Raw genomic sequence first — 25,079 nt, forward strand, 5'->3', positions numbered from 1 at the left:
TCCTTCCCTCCCTCCCTCCCTCTATCCCTCCCTCTTTCCCTTCCATTGCTAGGTCATTCCCCAATGGCCATGATAGCTATGTCTGGATCAGGCATTCCATCCTGGCCTCCAACATAGGTAGCAAGGACCCAAGTATTTGGGTCATCCATCTTTCACTGCCTTCCCTGACATATTCAGTGTGAGGCTGGCCAGGAAGCATGGTAAGTGGAACTTGACCTGCTGCTCCAGGATGGGACCTCAGTGTCACAAGCAGCAGTTTAATTGATTGGGTCCCAGCACCAGCACCAGAACTAAATTTCTAAAAAGCTTTGAGTAACCTTATGTGATTTTTCTCTTTTCTCCTTTAACACCTGCTTTTCTTTACCCAGTGACTGAGATACATTGGGAGGAAACAGGAGGAAGTGAAGTGGACCATTGGTCTCATGGCATCATTTTTTCTGTAGGGAAGCAGTGCACTCATACATCATGGTAGTAAACGTGTAAGGGATTGTAATATGGAACTCAGGCCTTAGAGCAAGCTGTCCTTGAATTGACCCCTGCAGGCTTCAGAACCTTTCGCTTCAGGTATTTGCACTCTACCATTAGAGAAACTGGTGGAAATGTTTTCATGGCCCTGTCAGGGAGAGAGCATGCTAATGCGGTGTGATTTGTGTAGGAATCGCTGCATGAACCCCACATCTGAAGGAAGGGGAGATGGGAGAAGGTTTTTTTTCTTTTTAAGCTTTATTTTACTTTTTATTGGAGAGGCAGATTTACATAGAAGGAGACAGAGAGAAAGCTCTTCCTGTCCACTGGTTCATTCCCCGAGTGGCTACAACAGCCGAAGATGAGCTGAGCCGAAGCCATGAGCCCAGAGCCTCTTCCAGGTTTCCCACGTGGGTGCAGGGTCCCAAGGCTTTGGGCCGTCCTGCACTGCTTTTCCAGGCCACAGTAGGGAGCTGGATGGGAAGTGGAGCTGCCAGGACACAAATTGGCACTCTTATGGGATTCTGTTACATGCAAAGCAAGGATTTAGCCACCAGGCTATAGCACAGGTCCCAAGATAAGATTTTTGAAAGAGGAAAACCTGAGCCAAGAATAGTTCAAAGTCTAATGAGAAATTCATCCAAGTGAAGAACAGCAGGGGGAGGAAGGAAGCATGTCAGACTCCAGGTAACTTGGGTGGCTGATGAGAGCCTCAGGTGTTTGGGAGGGAGCAGATAAGGTGGGGGAACAATGACCTGATCCTGGTACGGTAAGGAGTTGGGATTTTATCTTGACTGTGCTATGCAGCTCCCACATGATTTTAAATCGGGAGGTTGCATTGTGACACTCACCTTTTACAAAGTTCACTTTGCCCAAAATACAGAGCATAGATTGCATGGAGGCAAATTCGGAGCCAAAGGTGCCAGTTGAGAGGTTTCTCTTTGAAACAAACGTTCAACAGTACCTTTCCAAACTGGCGACTGCCGGAGGTGGGAGAAACAGAAGAGGGAATGACCCTGATGAGAGTATTGGGAAGTAGAATCAACAAGTTTGTGGGTGGGACAAACTTGCTATGTAAAGGCTCTTGCTTGGATTGTGGCTGAAATGGGAAGACCACAAGTCTTGATTCAGGGGTCTCCGAATAGGTGTTGGGACCACTGGAGGGGGAGAGACTAGGGCCACACAGTTGGCTGCTGGTAACGAGAAGCCCCATTGAGATGTTGACAAGAACTTGGCTGCCATCTTGAGTGTGGCTATCCTCCCACCTGTTACTTGCTAATTACAATCTGCCATTGAGAGCCATGACTAATGTCCAAATGGCTTAGCCTGAAAACTGAACTGTCACATTGGTTTTTAACTGCTCACGGTGCCTTGATTCTGCCCCTGTCGGCTCTCACCTGGACTGCTGCAGTAGCCTGACTTACGTTTGCCTCTGTTCTTGATCCCCATAATCCTTTATCTGCCTAGCACCCAACATTGTCTTAAAAACATAAATGATAGCTCTCAGAGGCCTGAAGGGCTCCCCACAAACGTATACACCTGGATCTTAGGGTAGGCTTCGGGGCTATCCCTGTTTTGACCTCTCTGACTCACACCACAGACACTCTGGTCTTTATTCCCCACACATGCTAAGTTTGTTTCCACCTTGGTTCTCTTGCTCTTCCTCAAGACTGGAACTCTTTCCCATCATGCATAGTTCTTCTGTCAGAATGAGCTCTCCGTGCCACTCTCCCTGCTGCTCCCATTGTTTTAACAACCATAACCTGTACTCACCTGTTATATGCTTATTTGGTTCTTCTGTGAGAATGTAAACTTATCTAGAACAAGCACCTCATCTGTCTTATTTCTTTCACCATTTATCTACATACCTAGAACCCGGAAGAATGATTCTGAAAACTGCAGTTTGCCTCAGAATCCCCTAGACATCTGATGAGTCTTCAGGCTGTGGGAGTTTCTGACTCACTAAAAATCTGGGAGGAAACCTCATCATTAAATGTATCTCTGCAAAGTTCCCAGGTGGTACTGTTGCTGTTAGTGCAGCCACCACCTTGGAGAGCCACTGACCAAGACATGGGGTTGACAGTTTTCTATAAAAAGGTAGAGGGTAAATAGCTCAGGCTTTTCAGCCTCTGGTTTCTGTCACAGCTGGTAAGCTCCACTGTTGCTGCTTGGCAGGAAGGCAGCCATAGAACTTATGCAAACGAACAGGATGACTGTGTTGGGATCAGTTGTATTTACAATAGCAGGGTGTGGCTGGATCCAATCTGATCTAGTAAAAGCAAGTACTCACTTTTGAGAATTGTTGCTGTGACTGAGGATCTGATCTGGAGGACAGATGTGGGCCAGCTGCTGGAGACCAGTGGTGAATGACAGAGATGTTGTTACTCAGATAACTGCATGCTTCAGGATGCTTGTGATAAACACCCTGGGGTGCAGGTTGGGGGGTACAGGATGCCCGGAAAGGTGTTGACCGGCACCTCTGGGAAGCAAAGGTGCCTCTTCCCAACTGCTGGATGATCTTTGTGTTTCACTGAGGAAGTAAGAATCTCACAGAAGGAAATTCCCTTTCTTCCTCACTTGTGGTTGTCCACACACTCCACTACAGCGCTCCTGCAGTGGATGAGCTGTCCATGGTCCAGGCCCGCCAGCCTGCACCCCATGCCTGATCAGAGACCTTACTGGACATTGACCCTTGTTCACATCATCAGTCTCCTTCCTTGTGGATCGTTGCTTGCATTACATGCACAGGTGACACACATGTTCACTTCAGCAATTTCAAAAAAGCCCCGCATTTCCTTTGACCTGCCATTCCATTTCTCCTTCCTTTTCAGACAACGGCTCCCTGAGAGCTTGTTCTGTACCTTTGGATTCCCTCTTGCTCACTCCCATTCTTCCCTACTCCCCATTCTTGATAATATTGGGATAAGCCTGGTCACATGAGGAATAGATACACAAAACAGATCTAAGGACAAAAATGGGTGTCAAGGAGAGAATATTGCAGATGAGGGAACAGTTAGTGCTGTGCCTTTATAAACATGGTGTGTGTGTTGAATATGGACTTTTTGGAAATATAAATGACAGCTGAAAAATAGGATTATTTTGTTAGCATGGTTGCAAATTATCTAGGTTTTCACCCACCAAATGAATAGAGCAGTATGTGTCTGAGCATGCATGATTTGAAAGAAAATCTTATTTTTCTGGGGAAATAATGAATGTCCTGTTGAAAGCTCCTGTTAGAAGAGGATCAGAACTGGAGATGGTGTTGATAGTTGGACTGTCTGTTGCTGGTTAAAATGCAGTCCCGGTTTTTAGGCTCTCTGGTGTTGGGAATTCTTAGGTTAATTTTATTGCCATTAAAGGGCAGTCTAAGCTTTAAGCCTCATTCCTGAACAGATCAGAGTATAAAGCTTTGTTTTCTTCAGTAGTTGGACCAGCTTGTCGATTTTCTCTTGAAGAAATCCTCTCATGTAATACTAGTGTGTTTACCACTTGGTGATTTTTAAGTAAATCAACAGCCTTTTCTATTTTTACTGAAAGAAACCCAGACAATATAGAGCTTCTTAGAGAGAAAAAAATCACCCTCTCCTATTTGAGACATTTCAAAGAATAGTGAAATGAACATTTATATATCCAGATTTACTGTATTTTTAAGCCACTTGACGTTAACACATTATGACATTTTAGCCCTACATGCCTAAAATCAGGAATTATCTTCAATATCATTTTCCCATCCATATAAAATACAGTATATAACATACAACCCACTTCAAGTTTATCTTATTATCTCAATTTTTTGGTCGTAGTATAGGAAAGGTACAGTCTTGTGGTACAATGAGCAAAGCCAGTGCCTGCTATACTGTTACCTAGCTTCCCATATGTACTTTGCTTCAAATCCAGCTCCCTGCTAATACCAATGGGAAAGTAACAGAGGATGGCACAAAGATTTGATCTCTGCTGCCCACATGGGAGACGCAGATGGAGTTCTGGCACATGGCATATGGCTGACCCTGAACCAACCATTGTGAACATTTGGGGAGAGAAGAAGTGGATGGAAGATCTGTTTTTCTCTTTCCTTTCTTCTCTCTGGTACTCTGCCTTTCAAATGAATTTTTAAAATCTTTTTTTTTCAATTAGAATTTAATCTAAGATCGATTTGAAGTTAATGCATCATATTTAATTAATTTTTGCTAAAATCGTTTTTATTGCTGAGGAGAGGGAGCATTCCCATCCTTGGTACACTTCCTTTGATACACAGTGGTTGGTGTGTGTGGGAGCACAGGGGTGCTGGAATTGGAAACTCAACCCAGCTCTCACATTGAGTGCTGAAGACCAACCCCTTGAGCCATCTCTGCCGCGTCCCAGGAGATGGGGTGAAAATCCAGGCACTTCACTGTCCTAACCGCCATCTTAACTGCTAGACTAAATGTTCCTTCTCTGAAATTTTAAATCTTACTACGTTGATATTTTTAAACACTGTAGGCCACCTTGGTGTCATTGTTTCCTCAGCGTTAGATTAAATGTTTTGTTAAGAATGCTGTAAAGGTGACCTTGAGTATTTTCCATTGAATCACATTGATATATAAAACACATGAATTTGTCTTGTTGACAATGTTGAAGTTTAATAAATGTAGTTAATGTGAAGATTACCACTCTCTTCCTTGTAAACGTATTATTGTCCTTATTTATAGGTGTCTGGGTAGACTTTGGATCATTTGAATATTCCATTTTACATCTAGTTTTCACTTGATTAATTTAGTATTTTTAAAAAATGATCCTTGCCTGACTTAGCTTCCACATCAGGGCTTGTAGATGTTTAAGTGTGATTTCTCAGTTGTCATTTTCATTGATTGCCTGGCTTAGAAAGAAGAGGTTTCTCTATTCTCTCCTTTTGTCACTGTGGGCTCATGGGTTCTTGTTTTACTGAATTGTGCTTTGTGCTTTGCTGACGTACTTCTCTCGGCCAGTGGGACCCTGTGACCTTTAGAAATGACCTCTGCTATCTTTTCTGCCAGAGGCTATTCTCTGCTCACCTTGCCCCTTCCTGGCTCTGAACTGGGGCATTGTTCATTTTTCCAAGGAACCCTGGGTCCCTTCAGTGGCAAATGCTGTTTAGAAACCAAATCTGGATGGTGGATATGCTTACAACATAATTTTTAAGAAACATTACCTGTTATTTTGATAGTGTGTTGGAATTTAAGAAGGCTTTCAGGTGTTTTGAGGTAGTTCATCTGTTGGTCCTTCTGTTAGATAGGGAGTTAATACTCCACCAATCTCGCCTGACGTAACCACATGGAATCTAGAATTATGTCACTCGTAGTAGCATCAGAAGCTCTCAGTTCCCGGAGGCTGTCCTCACCAGTTCACTGTTCCTCTGCAGAGCTGGTCAGTTGACCACGGAGTGCTGCAGAGTCTACACTCCTAATTTTTGTTGAGGATCTCACCTTTCCCAGTGTTGTCTCACTGTGAACTCTTCAGTGTGGACTGTATGACTGAAGTATTTCTCATGCTTGAAAGGCATGCCCTTTTCTCCTTCCCCTCCCCTTCTCTGTCCACAATGCCGCTTAAAGAACACTGAGCGGCTGGACAGACTGCAGTTAAGAGCAGGTTTCCTCGCCTTTCACCCAGTCCGTGCTGTGACGTGAGCTCTTGTGTTTTTCTCCTGAGCATTTCTCTACATTCTGTCCTCTCACCATGGTTTTTCCACCCCTTCTCATTCTCCATCTTTGTTTTTTCTCTCCTTCCTTCCCTAGTCCTCTCACTTCTGTTTTCTCCCTCTTAGTTCCTTTCTCTGCTACATGGCATCTCCTTTCTTTTTATTCAGGACTATGAAAGTAAATTGCAGGCCTTGCAGAAGCAGGTGGAGACCCGGTCCCTGACTGCAGAGACAACAGAAGAAGAAGAGGAAGAGGAAGAAGGTGAACTCTAGAGACTGCAACGTTCTTATGTATCTTCTGGGTCCTCATTTTCAGATTTGTTGTTTATTCTGTGAACAAAGCTGGCCCTTCATTTTTAGTGACCAGTGAAATAAGGTTTGAAAGGCAGTTGGTGCTGAAACTCCAGGTTCTGTGCTGTGAGGTGGGGGTGAGGTGGATACGTTCCTTGGAACCTCCCAAGTTTTCTGAGCACGGTCTTCGTGTGGGTCACCTGGAAAGTTTACATGCACCATGTTAAATTACTGTAAAACAAAGTGCACCCGTGTTCCAAAGCAGAGCGGAGCTGGATCTCTGAGCCAGTCTGTTCAGTTTGCTGGTGTGTATCAGAGTCCCTCATGATGAGGACTTTAGAATGTGCCACTGGGGTGCTTTTGGGCAATTTTCTAATTATAAAACTTAGTTCTTAGCTGAGTTGGGGCTTTCCTTGTTTTTAGTTTATAATTTAGTGCTCTTACCACACTTTTTCGGTAGTCTCAAGACTTTAGATCAACTTTGAAGGAAATCATAATTTGTGTATCACATTGTTTTCTTCTTCATAAATGTTTATTCATCTTATTTCATCTATTTGAAAGAATAGCATCTACTAGTTCACTCCCTAAATGCCCACAAACAGGCCTAGCTGAAGCCAGGAGCCAGGAACTCCATCTGATTCACCCAGGTGGTGACAGGGCCACGTATTTGAGTTGTCAAGATGCATTAGCTTCCCCAGATGCCTTAGCAGGAAGCTGGATTGGAAGAAAGAGTAGCTGGGACTAAAACCAACGTGCCATTATGGGATGCACATGTCCCAAGTGGTAGCTTGACCTGCTACATCACAATAACTGACCCCAGGTTCTTTGTTTTGAAATATCTGACGGATCCATGACCTTTTTTCTTTTTTACTAGAAGAAAAACAGAAATATACCAAACTATACAGCCTACAAAGGATGGGGGCTACTGTTAAATAAAACCATTCATTAAAATTATAGCCTTAAGAAAAAGAGAAAATGTATTTCTGTGATAGCCTGTTTAAAATAAGTAGGACTTTTTAAAAGATTTTCTGAAATCTGTATACTATCTTCGTAAGGCCAACAAAATGTCATGAACCTTTAAAATGGAAGAAAAATAAAAGCAAAACGGGCAGATGAGAGTGTTGTGGGCTCAGCTGCCTTCTGTGACTCTGGCATCCCCGTGGGGGCACCATTTTGTGTTCCACCTGCTTCACTTTGGATCCACTTTGCTCGTGGGAAAAGCAGGAGACGGTGTCCGAAGCGTATGGGCCTCTGCCACCCTGTGAGAGACCCGGATGCAGCTCCTAGCTTTGCCCTGTGTAGCATTGACTGTTGCACCCATCTTTCTGCAACTCTGATTTTCAAATAAATAAATAAATAAAATCTCAAATGGCAAAAAAGAAGGAAAACAAGCAGCTGCATGAAGAAGAAGCTGGAGAAGTCCCTTGATGTGAAAATGCCGAGGGTAGAGGAGGGCGATGTGGGAGCCTCACTAATCTACCCCCTGTGTCCTTTCAGTTGCTTGGACGCAGCATGAATTTGAGTTGGCCCAGTGGGCCTTCCGGAAGTGGAAGTCTCACCAGTTTACTTCATTAAGGGACTTACTCTGGGGCAATGCCGTGTACCTGAAGGAGGCCAACGCCATCAGTGTGGAATTGAAGAAGAAGGTATGGGTGGTAGGGAGACACAACTTTGTCTGCTGTGGGTTCATCCAGGCTCTCTCATGGACCTGGGTCTCCCCTGGGAGAACTCGGCTGCCAGGGGAGAGCCTCTTGTGTCTGCCCAGAACGTAGGGAACACTAATTACATTTTTATCTTCTAAATATTTTGCATGTAGACATTTTCTGTTTTTATAAATGAGGAGACTTATTTCTGATGAGATGATGAGAACTAGAGAGGAATATTGGCAAAAGAATGCCTTTCTTGAGTTTCTGTAGGAACAAAGCAAACTCAATTTTCATTTGGTTTTCTCCCATGAAGCTTGCCTCTGCAAGTCCTGTGCCTGCCCTTGCCACAGATTGGCTCCTCTTGGTAGGGCCTGAGGAACCCATCACATGGTGGACAGGTCCATATGTTCTGGCCAGCCACAGGCCTCCATTCCCCCTATGAAAGGGCTTACATAGGACCTGCCACCTGGCAGGGTAGGGAGGGTGGTGGTAGCTGGGTGAAAGAATGAATACGACTCAGCAAGTACCTAGAATAGTGCCTGGGCCAGGTCAATGACGGTAGACATTACCTGCTCTTGTAATTGTACCACAGCTGCGCATGCGGCTGTTGAATCCTCCTTCTCTGTGTCCCTGTGACAAGCAGCCTGTTGACTGGCGACACAGAGGCAAGCACCATTGTGCGAGGCTAAGCACAGTCTGCCTGCCTGTGGGCAGAGTGTCCTCCTGGACCTGTGCTCTGGCTCTCTGAGCTGGAGATGCCTTTTCATTCATAATTTCAGTAACCCTTCTCATTTTCCTACCTCTGTGCCTCGCATTTTATGAATAGTTGTTGGTGAGAATGCAGGATAGTAGAGAGGAGAAGGTGGCAGGATGCATGAAGGTGCTGCTCAGATAGGAGCCCCTTTTCAGAGCAGTGCTTGGAACGCTTGGTATTTCAGATGGGAAACCCAGAATGTGTTCATCATCTCATTGGTGAGTGACTAGAGACCCACTCCTGGTCCACCTTACAGGCTGTTGCATAAGTCCTGCAAAGGTCTTCATTTAGATGGCCAAAGTATACTTATTGAGATTGTTAGGAAAACAAAGTCTGTGAACAGTTTAATATGAAATTCAGCTTGTTCCCTATGATTACTATATAGATGACCTTTCTTTCCCCGCAACTAGGCACAGGCTGTTGAGCTCTTAGAACAGTTTGGCTACCCTTCCCATGGGGCATGATGGCATGAGCTGGTCTTGAAACCTTTCTGCTGGCAGCCACTCACTGGTGGTTTATTCTTTCCACTCAGGTGCAGTTTCAGTTTGTCCTGCTGACGGACACGCTGTACTCCCCTCTGCCCCCTGACTTACTTCCCACCGAGACGGACAGAGCTCACGAGCACAGACCTTTTCCCCGCACAGTGGTGGCTGTGGAAGTCCAGGATCTCAAGAACGGAGCCACACACTATTGGTCCCTGGAGAAGCTCAAGTATGCCCGTCCTCGTCCTGGCTGAGTGTTCCATCTGGGTCTTGGAGTGCAAGGCTCGAGTGGATTCCCTTCAGCTCGGCCCTCTGCAGACACTGGGCTTTCTCTTCTGTGGTTTCCAGATTGCCATTGCTGGCTGGGGGTAGTAGCATTCATCCACATATTTTAAGTGAACAAATTCAACTCCTCAAACACTTTTGAAATTGGTAGATATTTAAATTTACTCTTCATTGACCCTGTTACATTTTAAATGTTCCAGTTCCATGATGTTAGCTCTAGAAATTACTCAGATTTTCGGTCCTGGACCTCACAGTGACCAGTAATAGAGGAAGAAGTTGCAGACTGTCTTCCTTGACATTCCATCTGGGGAGGCGATTCCCAGTGTGTCGGTGTGCCTGCGGTGTTACACGCTGTCTTTTCTTCGAGTCAGCTAGGAGAGTGCAGGTGCCCATTCTGGTCTCTTAGTCACCTGTCTGTAGTCCCTGATGCTTTAATTCCTGGGCATTTTAGAGCCTCCACTTTTGGCCTCCGTTCTTTTTAATAATATTAAATGGAGGGAGCAGGTTCTTTTTTTTTTTTGTAATTACTTTATTTTGATAATCTTTACATAGTTGATTAGGGCACAAAGGGTCAAGGGCTACAGGAAAGTGGGTAAGACTATTGTTTCTACATTATTTTTCTATCTGGAGTAAGAGGGGAAGATAAAGGGAGAAGCCCCACCCAGTCTCCCACCCATCCCAGATCCCCGATGTAGGGCATGCTCCAGGGAACAGGTTCTTTTAGGAAGAAAATTTGGTATGGAAAACACATTCTAAACAAGAGCTTATTACAAGTTCGTGGCATTAACCAAATGCACTGTGTGCTTACTGAACAGGCAGAGGCTGGATCTGATGCGAGAAATGTATGACAGGGCGGGGGAGACGGCCTCCAACGCCCAGGAAGGCAATGAGACCACAATGACTGGCCGCGATCCTTTCTATGACCGATTCCATTGGTTCAAACTTGTGGGAAGGTACGTGACAGTTCTGTTGATGCCTCCTTTTTAAATAATGGATATGTTCAGTTTAAGAGTCTAAAAGCTCAGGTATTATAGGAAGCTGTAAGAGAGAAGAGGGTGATGAATCGGTCCCAGGTATGATCAACATAGATGAAGCTGGGTCACGTGGCGTAGACTCCCTCAGAGTCTCTCAGCAAGCATGTCGTTCCGATCTTCAACCAAAGGTCCTGCCCATCCTCCCTGGCTCACGCATCTTGCTCATGAACAAAAGGCTTTACAGCTGATGGAAGTAGATTTAGAAGAGAAAGGAAACTTGTATCAGCATCTTGCAGGTTGAAATCATAGTATTGCCTTATCAGACTGCAATCTTGACGTGATCTGATTTGTTCTTGTTCTTTTTTTTTTAAGATTTATTTATTTTTATTGGAAAGATAGATTTACAGAGAGAAGGAGACATAGGGAGACAGATCTTCCAGCTGTTGGTTCACTCCCCAAGTGGCCACAACAGCCAAAGTTGAGCCAATTTGAAGCCAGGAGCCTCTTCCAGATCTCCCACGTGGGTACAGGGTCCCAAGGCTTTGGGCCATCCTTGACTGCTTTCCCAGACCACAAGCACAGAGCTGGATGGGAAACAGGGCTGTTGGGATTAGAACGGGTGCCCATATGGGATCCCGGCGTGTTCAAGGCAAGGACTAGGCTACTGCACCAGGCCCAGAGGTTTCGACTTTTCTAAAGCAGAGAGATTAAAAAAAAAAAAAAAGGCAGGGAGATTTTCAGTTGCAGAAACCTTTTGATCTCTAAAGGGATGGATAAGTAGCTGAATTTAGCACAGTAGTCAGCTTCTAGCTGGTCTGCCTCTGTCTGCTCTCTCGCAGTGAGTTCAGATTATACTAATAAATAGGAAAAAAGTTACTGCAGTCAATATTCAATATTTTGTAAAGATGTAGTATGTCTTTTTCACACCATTCTGAAAGCTTTTAAGTTTTTTAAAGGTTTAGTTGTTTACTTAAAAGGGAGAGAAGAAATGAAGAGAGAGAGAGAAATATTCCATCTACCGGTTCACCTCACAGACAGCCCCAGTGGCTGAGGCTGGAACAGGTTAAAGCCAGGAGCCTAAAACTCCATCCTGGCCGCCCGTGTAGGTAGCAGAGATCCAAGCTCCTGGCCCTTCCCTGCTGCTTTCCCAGACACATTAGCAGGGAGCTGGATGGGAAGTGGGGCAGCCGTAACTCCAACAGTCAGTACAGGGTGCTGATGCTGCCCAGTGGCAACTTAATCTACTGTGTCACCATACTAACTTACTATTTATTTATTTATTTGATAAGATTTTTTGCTTATTGGAAAGCCATAGTGACAGAGATGGAAACAAAGAGATCTTCCATTCACTTCTTAAATGGTTGCATTAACCAGGGCTGAGCCAGGCCAAGGCCTTAGCCAGGTCTCCCATGTGAGTGGGAGGGTCCAAGTAATTGAATCACCATCTGCTGCTGCCCCGAGGTGTTAAGGACACTGGGTTGGAAGCCAAGTAGCCAAGAATCATCCTGTACTCTGACATGGAAAGTGGCCATCACAGAGGGCATCGTAACCCGCTCTACCATAATGCTGGTCCCTGTATTGGTTTGTTTTTTTTTTTTAAGATGAATTGGCCAGCCATGTCTGCTCTAGGCTATACCATCTCTTTTCTTTTTTGAAAGATTTGCTTGTTTATTAGAGAGGGAGTAACACAGATCTTCCATCCACTGGTTCACTCCCCAGATGACCACAATGGCCAGAGCTGAGCCAGGCTGAAGCCAGGAGCATCTTCCATGTGTCCCCACATGAGGGGCATGGGCCATCCTCTGCTGCTTTCCAGGCCATTAGCAGGAACCTGAATGGGAAGTGGAACTTCCAGAACTCAAGCCAGCATCCACATGGGATGTTGTTCTTGCAAACAGTGGTTTTTACCCACTGTGCCACAGTGACAGCCCCCATCCATTTTTTTTTCTGCTCCAAGATGATGGAAGAATTTAAATAAATGCATAAAGAACAGTTATTTTGTGTTAGTGTTTAAATTGATACTTCTGAGGTCTGGAAGCTGACCTGTTGTATGAACTAGAGAATACGAATGCTTTACGGTATGAGATTTACCAGATCTCCTTTACTTTTCTTGTCCTAAGGATGCATCATTGTAGAACCTTTTCAGATTTCCCCATTGCCTTTTACCTGATTCTGATGATTTAAGCTGATTTGATCCTTTTGCTTTCTCAATTGCTTTTACTGTGTTAATTCTCACAGTGGATTCTGTCCTGTTGGCACGTGCAGCTTCTCTTTTAACCAACTATTCCTCTCTCCTTGGCTGTGTTAATTGGCGTCTCGCCTGGTGTCTAGCTCCCCCATTTTCCACGGCTGTGTGAATGAGCGCCTTGCTGACCGCACACCCTCCCCTACTTTTTCCACGGCCGATTCCGACATCACTGAGCTGGCTGACGAGCAGCAAGATGAGATGGAGGATTTTGATGAGGAGGCGTTCGTGGATGACACCGGCTCTGACGCAGGGACGGAGGAGGGGTCCGACCTCTTCAGTGACGGGCATGACCCGTTTTACGACCGATCCCCTTGGTTCATTTTAGTGGGAAGGTTGGTGAGGTTCTTGTGAGAAAGGCTAAAAGGGACCAGCTCTTGCTCTAAAGGCCTCTGTGCGATTTTGGTAACCTTGCTTCAGCTTTCCATGAATGCTGACGGGGACATTGTGTGTGAAGGCCCAGTCTGTTTTGTGCAAACATCCACCAGGCTATGAGAACTACATGGAAGATTCCATGTCCTAAATAGCCGGGTAAATTTGTTCTCAAGAAGAAAATTCTAAAGGAGAAATTAAAGCTAAGAGTTGAACATAATGAGTCCAGTGGTGGTGTTGTGGTCTAAATGTCTCCTTTCCAGAAGAATGTCACTGAGGAAGCAAATGGGGATGGTGTGAGAAAGCAGGCAGAGCAAGACCAAGGCCAAGGCCAGACTCGGAGCTTGTGACTCCTGAGGAGTCAGAACAGAGTGGAGTCAGCCATGGGGTTGGGGTTACTGTTTGCTTAATCTGCCGAATCCCAAGACAAAGCAAGCAAGCCAGATCTCCTCTTGGTCTGACATGGCTGCCTTCCTCTGGCTAGGTCCATGACGCCTAGCTTTAGGACTCTGGATTCTGCTAAAATTTCACCTATAGGCTTTATAATGATGAATCTCAAAAAAATGATCTATTGATACTTTCAACAATGAATATTTGTTCAGTACTGCATGAAAGTGCTTTGTGTTGAGCTTGGGTCACCAAATTGGGGCATTGTCTGGCCTTCAGTCTGTATGTCCATCTGCAGTGATGCAGGCCTCGCCAGGCCCCTGTTCCAAAGACTGCCGTCTTTGTCTGCGACCAGTCTTCACACTGCAGGAATTTCACTTACAAGTTCAATAGTAGAGCAGTGGCTGGATTAACCAAAAAGTATATCCAGGTTTCACAGTATTAAATTTAATTGTGCATTAGAAAAATCACATATTTTTTAATGATTTGTTTATTTTTATTGCAAAGTCAGATATACAGAGAAGAGAAGAGAAGAGGCAGAGAGGAAGATCTTCATCTGTTGATTCATTCCTCAAGTGACCGCAGTGGCCAGAGCTGAGCCAGTCTGAAACCAAGAGCCCAGAGCCTCTTCTGGGTCTCCCATGTGGGTGCAGGGTCCCAAAATTTTGTGCTGTCCTCTACTGCTTTCCCAGGCCACAAGCAGGGAGCTGGATGGGAAGCTGGGCCGCTGGGATTAGAACCAGCACCCGAATGGGAACCTGAGGCACGTTTTAGGTGAGAACTTTAGTTGCTAGGCTACTGTGCCGGGCCCAAAAATCACATATTTTTAGGTCTTTTAAAAATAAGAGAGTTGTGTCAGTGTTGCCTGGATGAACATCAGTTACCTAAAAATTAAAGCGCCTGCAGTCTCCTGTCCCAGCAGGGATTTAGATTCTAAATGTTAGCTTATAATTTGATGTTGGTCATCTGGTCAGGGGAATTTTATAAATAATGAAAGGTGATCACCACCTTGGAAAGGGGTAAGAAGAAACGGTTCCTGATCAAAGGCCTAAGTCATAACAGACTCACAATACTGTGGAGACTCTGAGTTTTATAGTGGCAAGAGATGTTTAGAATTTGGTGTTTCTATGAATGAAAGGATTATATAGCAATGAGCATTATTCTCTACTGGTGTATCATCAGGAAGAAAGGTTTACAATTTCAAGAAAATTAATTTGTATTAAAAATCAAGATGTCTACACTCAATGGGACAATAAATGATACTTTATTTCAGAGCTGTGTATGTCCGACAGCACATTCCCATCCTTTTTTTTTCCGAGAGGATTGGAAGTTGTGCAAGTTTCTGGCCATAAGCCTGTTTGCAGCTCCTGGTCAGCAGCCCCTGAAGCCATTGGGATGTTGTGCGCCAACCCAGGGAGCAGGAGGCAGCTTTCTCTTGTGTAGCGCCCCAACCTCATTGTCTGGAAGAGCCTCGGGTCCTGGACCATCTCTGACACCCGTTTGGCTCAGGGACTCTTAGTTCAGTTGTGAAAGGAAGAGTGGGAGAGGAAGCTTAGCGAGGTGAAGATCCTGCATAGGACTTCTCAGAAGTGTTTTTGTTTGAATTCGTCATGTGGAGACTGGAGTCAGGAGTCCTGCGCAGTGTGGGCAGTAACCGGCATGGGAAATACGTGCTGTGTTCTAACCATGCCCATTGTAGTTGTGTCAGATAGCAAATGCATGAGATTGAGTCTACCTTGACTTGCACACAGCACACCTATGGAGCAATTTCAGGAGCTGGCCTTTCCATGTATTTGAATTTCCAGGTTCTAGAACTGACTTCATTTGCATGAAAGACTGGGGAAGGAAGTGAAATCATGACAGTCAGTAAAATGAAGGCTACTGATCCAGTTTTGCCCTTGGCCATATTTCTCCCCCACAAATAAAATTGACAATAATGCAGCATTGCCCGGTTGTGCAGTGGTCTAACAGAAACGACTTCCTTGCTGCCTATGTGACTCACCTCATTGGACCCCTCCTCTTGGCACATAATTTCAAATATATTTGCCTGTAAAAATGTCTAGTTTCTTAGGAAATCCTGTTTGTAGGTTTCTGGGCTATGGCTGCCTCTGGCGAATCTTTACATGTACTCTAAAAGAGCTTGTCCCTTTAGCTGTTCTCTTAATGGCATGCTGGGATATTGTGGACCATCTACCATTTTGGGGGATGAATGTAAAATGTTTAAGCTAGCCTTCTGGGTAGAAAGGGGACAAAGGATGTAATTCCGTGACCTCTTAGGTATCTGAACTGACATTCTTTCTCTGAGTCTCCCCATGATCATACTGATTTCTCATACCTTTATGTTGACAAATTTGTTTCTCTTTTTGGTGTAACCTCACCGAATTTCCTGCTAATATGTCCTCACATCTTCTCCCCCCATCCCTGTTCTCCTTCAGTCTGCTAGATCAAAACCTCAGGACTCAGATACAGAAAATATGAAAATTCCAGTTTAAAAAGCTGCAGAAGAGAACTTTTCCAAGCATTGATTTGGGGCTAGGCTTCTTTTGTGAACACGACAGGAGCTGCCCGCCGAAGCTGTCATTGTGTAGACACAGAGAATGCTCCTGTGGTCTTGCCATGGAATTGCAGAATTTCCTTTTCTCAGAAGGGACTGTCTGCAGTAATATCTTTAGTACTTTCACGTTCGGAGCAGCCCTTGCCACAGCCAGAAAGGAAATTCATATCTTTGCTCTCAGAACGTCCTTTACTGTAACGATTTAAATAACACTTCTGCTTCTGAAAAGCTGTTTTAAAGGTAACAAATTAAGTACAGTTAAAGAATCTAAACATGTTCCATGTAGGTGAGAACCACCATGAGTATGGTTTTGAAAAAAATAAGCATTACTATTCATTGCCTCTGAAGTAACCCAAGCTTTTTTTCTGGGCTATCTTCCACTTCTATGTAAAGTTCGAGAATACACCATTTTTGTGCTTTTTTGTGTACATGGTTATTCACACACTAGCTGTTTATTAAGTACATTATGCCAAGCCCTCTACAAACGGTGGTAAGCAAAGCCAGACACAGTTCCTGCCTGCACTTTGGTGGGTAACACAGGACTAAATGATCACGAGTCATGACAAGTTATAGCCATGATGAGTGCTGTGAGCTGCTGAAATCTTGCCTCCTGCGGCCTGTCATGGTGGGGTTTCAGATGACACCCGCGGATGGGAACTCTGAAGCCAGGAGGTGGCATTGAGTGCAGAGCGCTCCAGGCCGGGAGCTTTCACTGGCCCAGGCGGTGAAAGAGGGCAGATTGGACTGAATGCCCTTCAAAGGAGAAGGCGGTCCACACCTGTGTTGAAAGTAAAACTATACCTTACACCACAATCTTGGTCTTTCAAACTTGGACAGTTGGTGTTTGATGGTATTATTTGTCGTCCTTTTTAGGAGAACATTCATTTTAGCATTGGGGGCCTGGACGCTGGTGCCCTCCATTTTGTAGCGTGGCCTTCTAGCCTGCTTTGGCACAGACTGAAAGGGAAGCAGGCATCACGACCTGCTTGGGTGTTCTCTGGCAATTATTTTCGTTGTAACTTTCATTCATATTTCATTTACGCCATAAAAGTTTTATTAACATTTGGTTTTTTCTGTGTCGCATTTTGTCTGTTTTCAGAATTATTTTCATTACTTTGAGTTGAAGTCCCTCCATCCACTCTTCTTTCTTCTGTCTTTGTTTTAGAGTAGATTTCAGAGCAAGAACGGCGCAGGCAGGCATGTGTGGCACGTTTAGTTGTGTTTGATTTCCTGATGCAAGTGTTCATTCTTTGTCTTTTGTCTTGTGTTCAAAGATCAGCATATACCGGTGGGAAGACAGGAGTAACAGCAGGAACTAGATTCTATTCCATGTCTGCCAGTTGCAGTGAACATTCCCAAGCTTTGTGATTACCAGTTTCTGTTGCTTAAGAAAAAAATCACTAGGAGCAAAATCATGAAAGCAGAAAAAAATATGATAGGACTTTGGTAGTTTGATGATATATGGAGGGTGACATGTGACATAACTTTTTTTTCAAAAATGATTTTTGAATTAGGGTTTGTACTGTAGGAACAAAAGCAAACCCTCTAGGGATCATCCGCTGCCTTTCCCCTCGACTGTTCATCTTGGTGCCCACCCAGTGTTCTGTATGCTTGCAGCTCAGAAGTTCTGGCTGCGCAGCCTCCACCGTGAGTGTCTGCTTTCCTCACTCTGTCAGCCACCAGGCCTGGAGATAATGTCTCCCTTTCCTGTGAGTGGAATGGAGACCTGGAATGCTGGGATGGAATTTGGAATTATTTGCTGTATTCGAGTCACACGTTCCTGCCTGTCTCCTGATTTCTGTTTTCTCTACTGGGAAAAATGAAACAGAACTTCCTTAGAAAACCTCTCTTTAAACTCCCGAGTGGGCTCCCCAACATGGCAGCAGTTGTCAAGACACATTGTCTTGAAAATCTACTTCCAGTTGTTACTCTTCTCCCTGCAAGCCTCACTCCTGTAGAGGCACTTGGTGTAAGTTGGTCTTTGTCAACATTGTGCCAAAGGTTGGCATCTGTTCATCTGGTGCCTGTGCTGCAGAAGAGCACAGAAGCAAGAGTGACCTGAGGGCCCAGGCGTCAGCTCAGTTGCAGGAAGGTGTTTTCAGTGAAGCTGGGTGGGCTTCCCTCTCGGTGGGCGCTCTGATGGTGGTCTCGGTCTCTGTCTCCAGGGCATTTGTGTACCTCAGCAACCTGCTCTATCCTGTGCCCCTGATCCACCGAGTGGCCATCGTCAGTGAGAAGGGTGAAGTCCGGGGCTTCCTACGTGTGGCTGTGCAGGCCATTGCAGGTGGGTGCCCTTCTGCTGAAGCAAGCGTTGCAGTTCTCACTGGAGATGAGCCGAGCAGGCCAGTTGTGCGAGGCCACACTGCTCTGAGCCCACACTTGGCGGCAGGTTTGCGTGGCGTGAGGGAGGCCGTGGTGCTTCTGTCGCAGCTGCTGTTCTCACTGATCGCAGAGTCGGCTTACTCACCTGCTGACACTGAAATAGTGAGTTAGAGACTGTCTTAAGCATGACTAGATCAACTTTGTAAAACACATTGGCATTTTAACTACTTTGGAAGTGAAAAAAAAAAGGTTTTCAAGACTTTTTCCTGCCTAATTTTTCCCCCTCTGGGTACTTCTAATTGACATTTTCTTTTAAGATTAAATAAAAATAAATCATTTTTATTGCAAAGTTTGATACATAGAGAAGAGTCCTCTCATTCACTCCCCAAGTGACCGCAACAGCCAGAGCTGAACCAATCCAAAGTCAGGAACCAGGACCTTCTTCTGGGTCTCCCACGCGGGTGCAGGGTCCCAAGGCTTTGGGCCGTCCTTGACTGCTTTCCCAGGCCACAGGCAGGGAGCTAGATGGGAAGTGGAGCTGCTGGGATTAGAACCAGTGCCCATGTGGGATCCTGGTGCATTCAAGGCAAGGACTTTAGCTGCTAGGCCACTGTGCCATTTTTAAGCTACTATTTTTTTAATACATTGATCAAAATGCTGTTCTTTTCCACTTCTGCATGCTCCAGCCTGTGTCTGGGGAAAGAACGTGGCCGTTTCAAACACCGTGCTGTCCCTGTGGTGACCTTTGGCCTTTGCTCCATGGAAACCCGTGCCACGGTCACCGCACTACCGTCTGTAGAGGTCTTTCCCACGGTCCGATGGAACATGTGCAAATACTGAGTGTACTGGCCCAAGCAGGGAACGGTCAGCATGCCTGCGTATGCCGTGTAAACTGCCTCACAAGGTCTCATTTGAGCTAAGGCGGTCAGTAAAGCTCCAGCGGCAGAGTCGCCTTTTCTTCTTATGCAAAGAGACTTGTGTTTGCCTTATCATCCAGTAAGATCTTTCCACATGAGGTCTCATTTGATTCTTATCACTTTTTCCGGTTTAGCGGATGAAGAAGCTCCTGATTATGGCTCAGGAATTCGACAGTCAGGAACCGCTAAGATATCTTTTGACAACGAGGACTTTAATCAGGTGAGAAATCTTCAGAAAGAACAACCTGCCACTACAGTAGTCAGGCCTGGCCTCCCCGCCTCTACAGTAGTCAGGCCCCAGGCCTCCCTGCTGCCACAGTAGTCAAGCCCGGCCTCCCTGCCTCTACAGTAGTCAAGCCAGCCTCTGTACTTCACTGTACTGTGTCTTCCCAGGCAGCTGTTACTTTGCCTAATTTTGCAGTCACTGTTATTTCCTTGGCCAGGCATGTAGAAGTAAAGAAATTGAGGGAAAGTGCATCTGTAGGCTGCTGTCTCATGTGCCCTCCCTGTCGTGTCCTCAGAGTGACTTTTCTTCTGTGGCCATGACACGTTCCGGTCTGTCCTTGGAGGAGCTGAGGATTGTCGAAGGCCAAGGTCAGAGCTCTGAGGTCATCACACCTCCAGAAGAAATGAATCGAATGAATGACTTGGGTACGTGGGCAGAGGGCCCTGTGGTCTGGGGTGTGGGGAGACGGGAAAGATAGCGATGCTGCCAAGGGCCGTAGTTTGTAACTATCGTGAAGGGAAAGAGAAGTGACGCTCCTCTTTGCACTATTTGAACCATTTGTGTGTTCATTTGTTCCTTTTTAGATTTGAAGTCAGGCACTCTGCTGGATGGCAAGATGGTCATGGAAGGGTTTTCTGACGAGATCGGCACCCACCTAAAACTGGGCAGCGCCTTCACTTTCCGTGTGACGGTGCTGCAGGCCAGCGGCATCCTCCCCGAGTATGCGGACATCTTCTGCCAGTTCAAGTAAGCCGCTGCCTTGCTGTGCTCCATACCTGTGGGCTGCCGACAGGCGTGGGGACGACAGACTCCCGTTTGCTGAGGGAGAGGCCAGAATACTAACAAGAGGCTCCATTGGGATGAGGGCAGGTCTTGGGGGGCAGTGTGCCCGCATCCTGCTAGAGGGCTGTGTTGTGGCCCGCCCCTTCCCGCAGGAGCAGAGCCTCCCAGCCAGACACGCCTGTCTTCTGAATGCCCTGAAACAAAGACAGGCGGCAAGGTCTGACTCATACATCTAAAAGCAGTGAATCGTGTGGCCAGCAGTTAAGCCTGTTTGCTCACTCCTGGGGAAAGGAGCGTCTACAGAACATGAAGAATCAAGTCCCGCACCCTCAGAGCAGAGCTGCTCGCTAGAGGTGTGGCTAGCCTTCGTCCCCTTGGGAACTGCTGCTTCTCTGCCCCTCGGGCCCCCTCTGCCGAAGGGGCTTTCACAGATCCTCAGTTTGAATAGCTTCACATATCCTAGTGTCTTTCCCATACTGGGAAAGGGCAGCCGTGCCAGAGGGAAGCTTCTAGCTTCGTGCCAAAGCCCTCTCTGCCCGGCCTCGGCCTTCCTGAGCGGTTTACACAGCAATGCTGTCATGCAGGTTTTAGTTACATCCTGAATTAAATGTGATCACTCAGAGAAGCCACTGATGCCATTTGTCACAACTCCCAACTGTTGAAATCCTTCCATCAATAGTGACTTCCTCTGTTTAGTGTGTTCTTGCCAACAGCCCCAAGTTTAGGGAAGGGTGGAGTTGGCGAAGTGAATTCATTTTTTGGAACTTTTTGCTGTTGTGTTTGGACAACTGATAGGAGTTATTAGAAAAGTCGTGCTTGATTACTGATGTCTGCTAATAGTGATTTGACTTGTGTTCTCGTGTCTCCTGAGAACGACTTCCCCGCTTTGTGTTAGATTTGGACGAAAGGACGTGTGAACTTACAGAAAGACTCAATCCCCCTGAGGGGAGACCTGGCCTAGCAGCCGGGACGCTGGCACAGACAGCCACGTCCGATCAGGGCCTGGCTTTGACAACACCAGCTCCTGCTAGTGCAGACTGTGGGAGGCAGAGGGGCAGTGCCAGTGCGTGGGTTCTTGCCAGCCATGTGAGAGACCTGGACCGAGTTCCCAGTTTCTGGCTTCTGCCCGGCGGGGTGGGGGGAGCCTTTGGAGTGTGAACCAGCAGATGAGGGAGGTCTTGCTGATAAACACACTTAGAAACATCTGCTTCATATTTTTTATGAACTCCCACGTGTGTGTGCCTGAGTAGGACTCCAGGCTGTTCGTGCCTGCCGCAGTGGCAGAGCAGAGAGGACTGTATAGGCCAGGTGTGCACTAATGCCCACGGTCACAAGGACAGTGAGGAGGAAAGATACAGCTGGAAGGAGAGATGAGAAAGAAGGAAATGAGAAGGATGTGTGTAATACAGAGCCCGCAGCACCAGCCGTGTGTGGGACCCACGACCAGGAGCACAGGGGACTGTGTGCCTCTGTCCCCAGGCTCAGTGGAGCCACGGGGTTCACGCTGCTGTGGTCTCTCTTCCACACAAACAGTTCCCCCTCCCTTGCGTCTCTCAGAATAGCAAGGTTCTTTATAAAGCTAATGGAAAATGTGTGTTTTGATAAAACTGCGTAAATTTCAAAATTCTTTTGTACCATTAATAAATTTAGCTTTTAACAATCATTTTATTTGAAAAGCAGAGAACAAGAGGAAGAGATAAAGAGATCTTCCATCTATTGATTCACTCCCCAAATGGCTACAAGGTTGAACCAGGACCAGGTTTCCCACATGGATGAGGCAACCGCAGTCCTTGGGCTGTCCGCTGCTGCTTTCCCTGGTACATTAGCAGGGAGCTGGATCAGAAGTAGAGCAGCCGGGACTTGAACCAATGCCCACATGGGATGCTGGTGTCACAGGCAGAGGCTTAGCCTGTTATGCCACAACACCAGCCCCTAAATTTACCTTTCAGTTGCATTTGTGTACAAACTTCTTAAAGTTTGTGTCTGGCAGTAAATCTTCCTATTGGATTTTTTTTCCCTCTGCTGTGAACAAGGAAGGAGAGCAAACAGTACAAGTCTCTCTGATAGTCCACATAGCCTGTCAGTCCAGAAGGCCCTTCTGAAGTCTTTCCTGAGTAAGCCTGAGGGAAGACGGTTGCTGTTTGTTAGGAAGCCAGCCATGTGAACTTGCTGCCAAAAGCAAGGGAGTCATTGATGTTGAGCGAAACTAGCTTCCCAGTGCTGTGAGAAACAGCCCTCTCAGGCTAACGGAAGATGCAGTTCCCACAAAAAAATGTGGAATTTGCCCTTTTTTTAAATAAAGATTTATTTATTGGCTGTTGTTCTAACTCATACCAGTTGTTGACCTTGTTTCATGGCTTCTCAATTATGGAAATGTATAGTGATGGGGTACTGGGGTCTATCATATCCAGATGTGGGGGTATAATGCAACCTGCATCCCTGCTTCCAGGTGAAAGATGGATTCCCAATGAAACTGTTGGAAACGTGTAAACAAGGGGATGCTGGACTGTCTGACACTGTCTGTACCAGCAGTGTTGGGGTACACTTAAATAAGAGACTGATGGAATTATGATTCCTTATGAAGGACTACACCATTGTAGTAAAATGGGGAAAATCTGCCGGGGAGTGCAAGTTAGAGGGGGAAGTCCCAGTCTATATGGAAAAAGAAAGAATAAATAAAAAGATTTTTTAAATTTATTTATTTATTTATTTATTTATTTGGAAAGGCAGATATACAGAGAACAGGAGAGACAAAGAGAAAGATCTGTCCACTGGTTCACTCCCCAAGTGGCCACAATGGTTGGAGCTTCTTATGGGTCTCCCACACAAGTGCAAGGTCCAAAGGCTTTGGGCCATCTTTGATTGCTTTCCCAAGCCACAAGCAGGGAGCAGGATGGGAAGTGGGGCAGCTGGGATATGAAACGGCGCCCATTCAGGATCCCGGGGCATGCAAGGCAAGGATTTAGCACCGGACTCCAGTTGAATTTACTTCGCAACTGTTTAAGGCCTTCTTGTGTATACACGCGCGCAGCTAAGCAACGGTCAGGTTTCCCAGCCCTTTATACTAAGAGCTGGAGTCAGTGTCATCACGTAGCAGGTTAGGGCAGCATTTCAGATCAGAGTGCCAGCTCCGGGCCTGGCCCACGTGTCTGAGGCCGTGCTGCCCGCACACATCACGTTTGAGTTCACACTCCTGCTTTCGACCTGACCCGTCCCTTGCCATTGTGACTTGGGGAGCGGAAGCAGCAGGGGCGAAATCAGTTCTCTCTTTTGTGTATGTTTCCCTTTGTCTTTCTCACTCTGCCTTTTAAATAAGATAAATCTTCCAAGAGTCTAAAATGCGTGACACTATATAATGTTCTTGACAAGGAAAAGTAAATAGTTTAGAAGAATCTGCTTCAGTCAGACTCCTCTCGTTGGAACAGATCTGGTAAACCATCTCACGTTGTTCTCATGTCTTCTTTTTTATAAAGCTTTTTACACCGCCATGATGAAGCGTTCTCCACGGAACCCCTCAAAAACAATGGCAGAGGAAGTCCCTTGGGCTTTTATCATGTGCAGAATGTAAGTCACAGGGCTGTTTTTGCCAAACCCACCGGAGGGTGTGTGGTAATTAGGTTTTGAGTGAGTTAAGAGGGTACATTCTGTGAGGCCCCAGGAATTTTCTGTGTTGGGGGAGATCGGGGCCAGGATGGCCAATAGAGGGAGTAGCCAGAGCTGGGAGGTAATTCTCCAAGAATGAGCCGCCAGCCTTCTCTGGGTCATGGTGGGCCAGGGCCCTGCTGGTAAACTCGCTCGGCAGCTTGAGTTAAGGGAATAGTTTTTATGTTTCTGGTTTTTTTTTTTAAACAAAAACATATTTAATATGAGTTTTGCTAACATTGCATTGTCCTTTAAGGCCTCAAATGCTTCCATGATGAGATTGCAGTAAATACCTCGGGCTCTAGAGAGTGATGCTGTAATGAGCCCATCAGTGCCCTCCCAGCTGTCCTCATCCTAGAATAAGGAAGTAACCTTCTGTCTCACTCAAACTATTCAGAAGTCATCATTCATATCACTGAGGTTTATTTAGTGTCACTGTTCTGAGCATTTTTATGTAATTTAGTTGTCACCTTTATACTATAGACACTCATCATCTCTGTCACAGCTGGGGTAAGTGAGCATGGAGCATTTAGAGTTACAAAGCTGGGAAGATGCAGAGACGGGCTTGGGAGCCAGGATGTTCAGTGCTGTGTGAAAGGGTCACCTGTTCTCTCACTGCACAAAGAGAGCAAACGTCAGCACCGCGACTTGAGCAAGCACAAAGCATGCTCAATATGAGCTTGCATATCCACGGCAAGCGCTCACCAAGGTCTTCCTGACACCTTGGGGAATGCCAGGGACTCAGATGCCCCCAAGGAAGCTAGAAAGATGATGGTGGATTAAACTCCATACGTAATCAACAGAGAAGAGAAGACGTGAGAAAAGGGAAGGACCCAGATGCTGTGGGCATGGAGAAAGGGAATGTTACTTCCATATGGAAAGAGACTTTAAGCTTATTGTTTTTGCTGGGGACAAAAGTGAATGTAGAAGGGAGATGGGAGCTTTCGGAGGAGGTTGTGTTAGTAAGAAAAGATGCATTGCAGTTGACATTGTACCTGGCCCATAGTCCACAGTCAGTACTTGTTTTTCTTGTTGCTATGAAATATACAAATGGCTCAGGTGCATGGATGTCTTTACGGAA

General features: G+C 45.9%; 1 protein-coding gene across 3 annotated transcripts in view; it reads left to right on the forward strand.

Annotated features, from left to right (window-relative positions):
• KIF1B (kinesin family member 1B) overlaps nucleotides 1–25,079 on the forward strand; it is a 152,513-nt gene that overhangs the window by 96,878 nt on the left and 30,556 nt on the right. For 2 of the 3 annotated variants that reach the window (XM_040987889.1, XM_040987890.1), the window contains exons 21-29: nucleotides 6,287–6,380; nucleotides 7,907–8,055; nucleotides 9,342–9,520; nucleotides 10,392–10,529; nucleotides 18,274–18,392; nucleotides 19,482–19,567; nucleotides 19,869–19,998; nucleotides 20,158–20,320; nucleotides 23,830–23,920. In XM_040987889.1, the coding sequence (XP_040843823.1) occupies nucleotides 6,287–6,380; nucleotides 7,907–8,055; nucleotides 9,342–9,520; nucleotides 10,392–10,529; nucleotides 18,274–18,392; nucleotides 19,482–19,567; nucleotides 19,869–19,998; nucleotides 20,158–20,320; nucleotides 23,830–23,920 (1,149 nt within the window). Of the gene's footprint in view, nucleotides 1–6,286; nucleotides 6,381–7,906; nucleotides 8,056–9,341; nucleotides 9,521–10,391; nucleotides 10,530–12,881; nucleotides 13,131–18,273; nucleotides 18,393–19,481; nucleotides 19,568–19,868; nucleotides 19,999–20,157; nucleotides 20,321–23,829; nucleotides 23,921–25,079 lie in introns of all 3 variants that reach the window. The other variant, XM_040987888.1, reaches the window with a different exon arrangement.

Source organism: Ochotona curzoniae, unplaced genomic scaffold, assembly GCF_017591425.1.
Source record: "Ochotona curzoniae isolate NIBS_2020 unplaced genomic scaffold, NIBS_Ocur_1.0 contig_4792, whole genome shotgun sequence".
NCBI lineage: Eukaryota > Metazoa > Chordata > Mammalia > Lagomorpha > Ochotonidae > Ochotona > Ochotona curzoniae.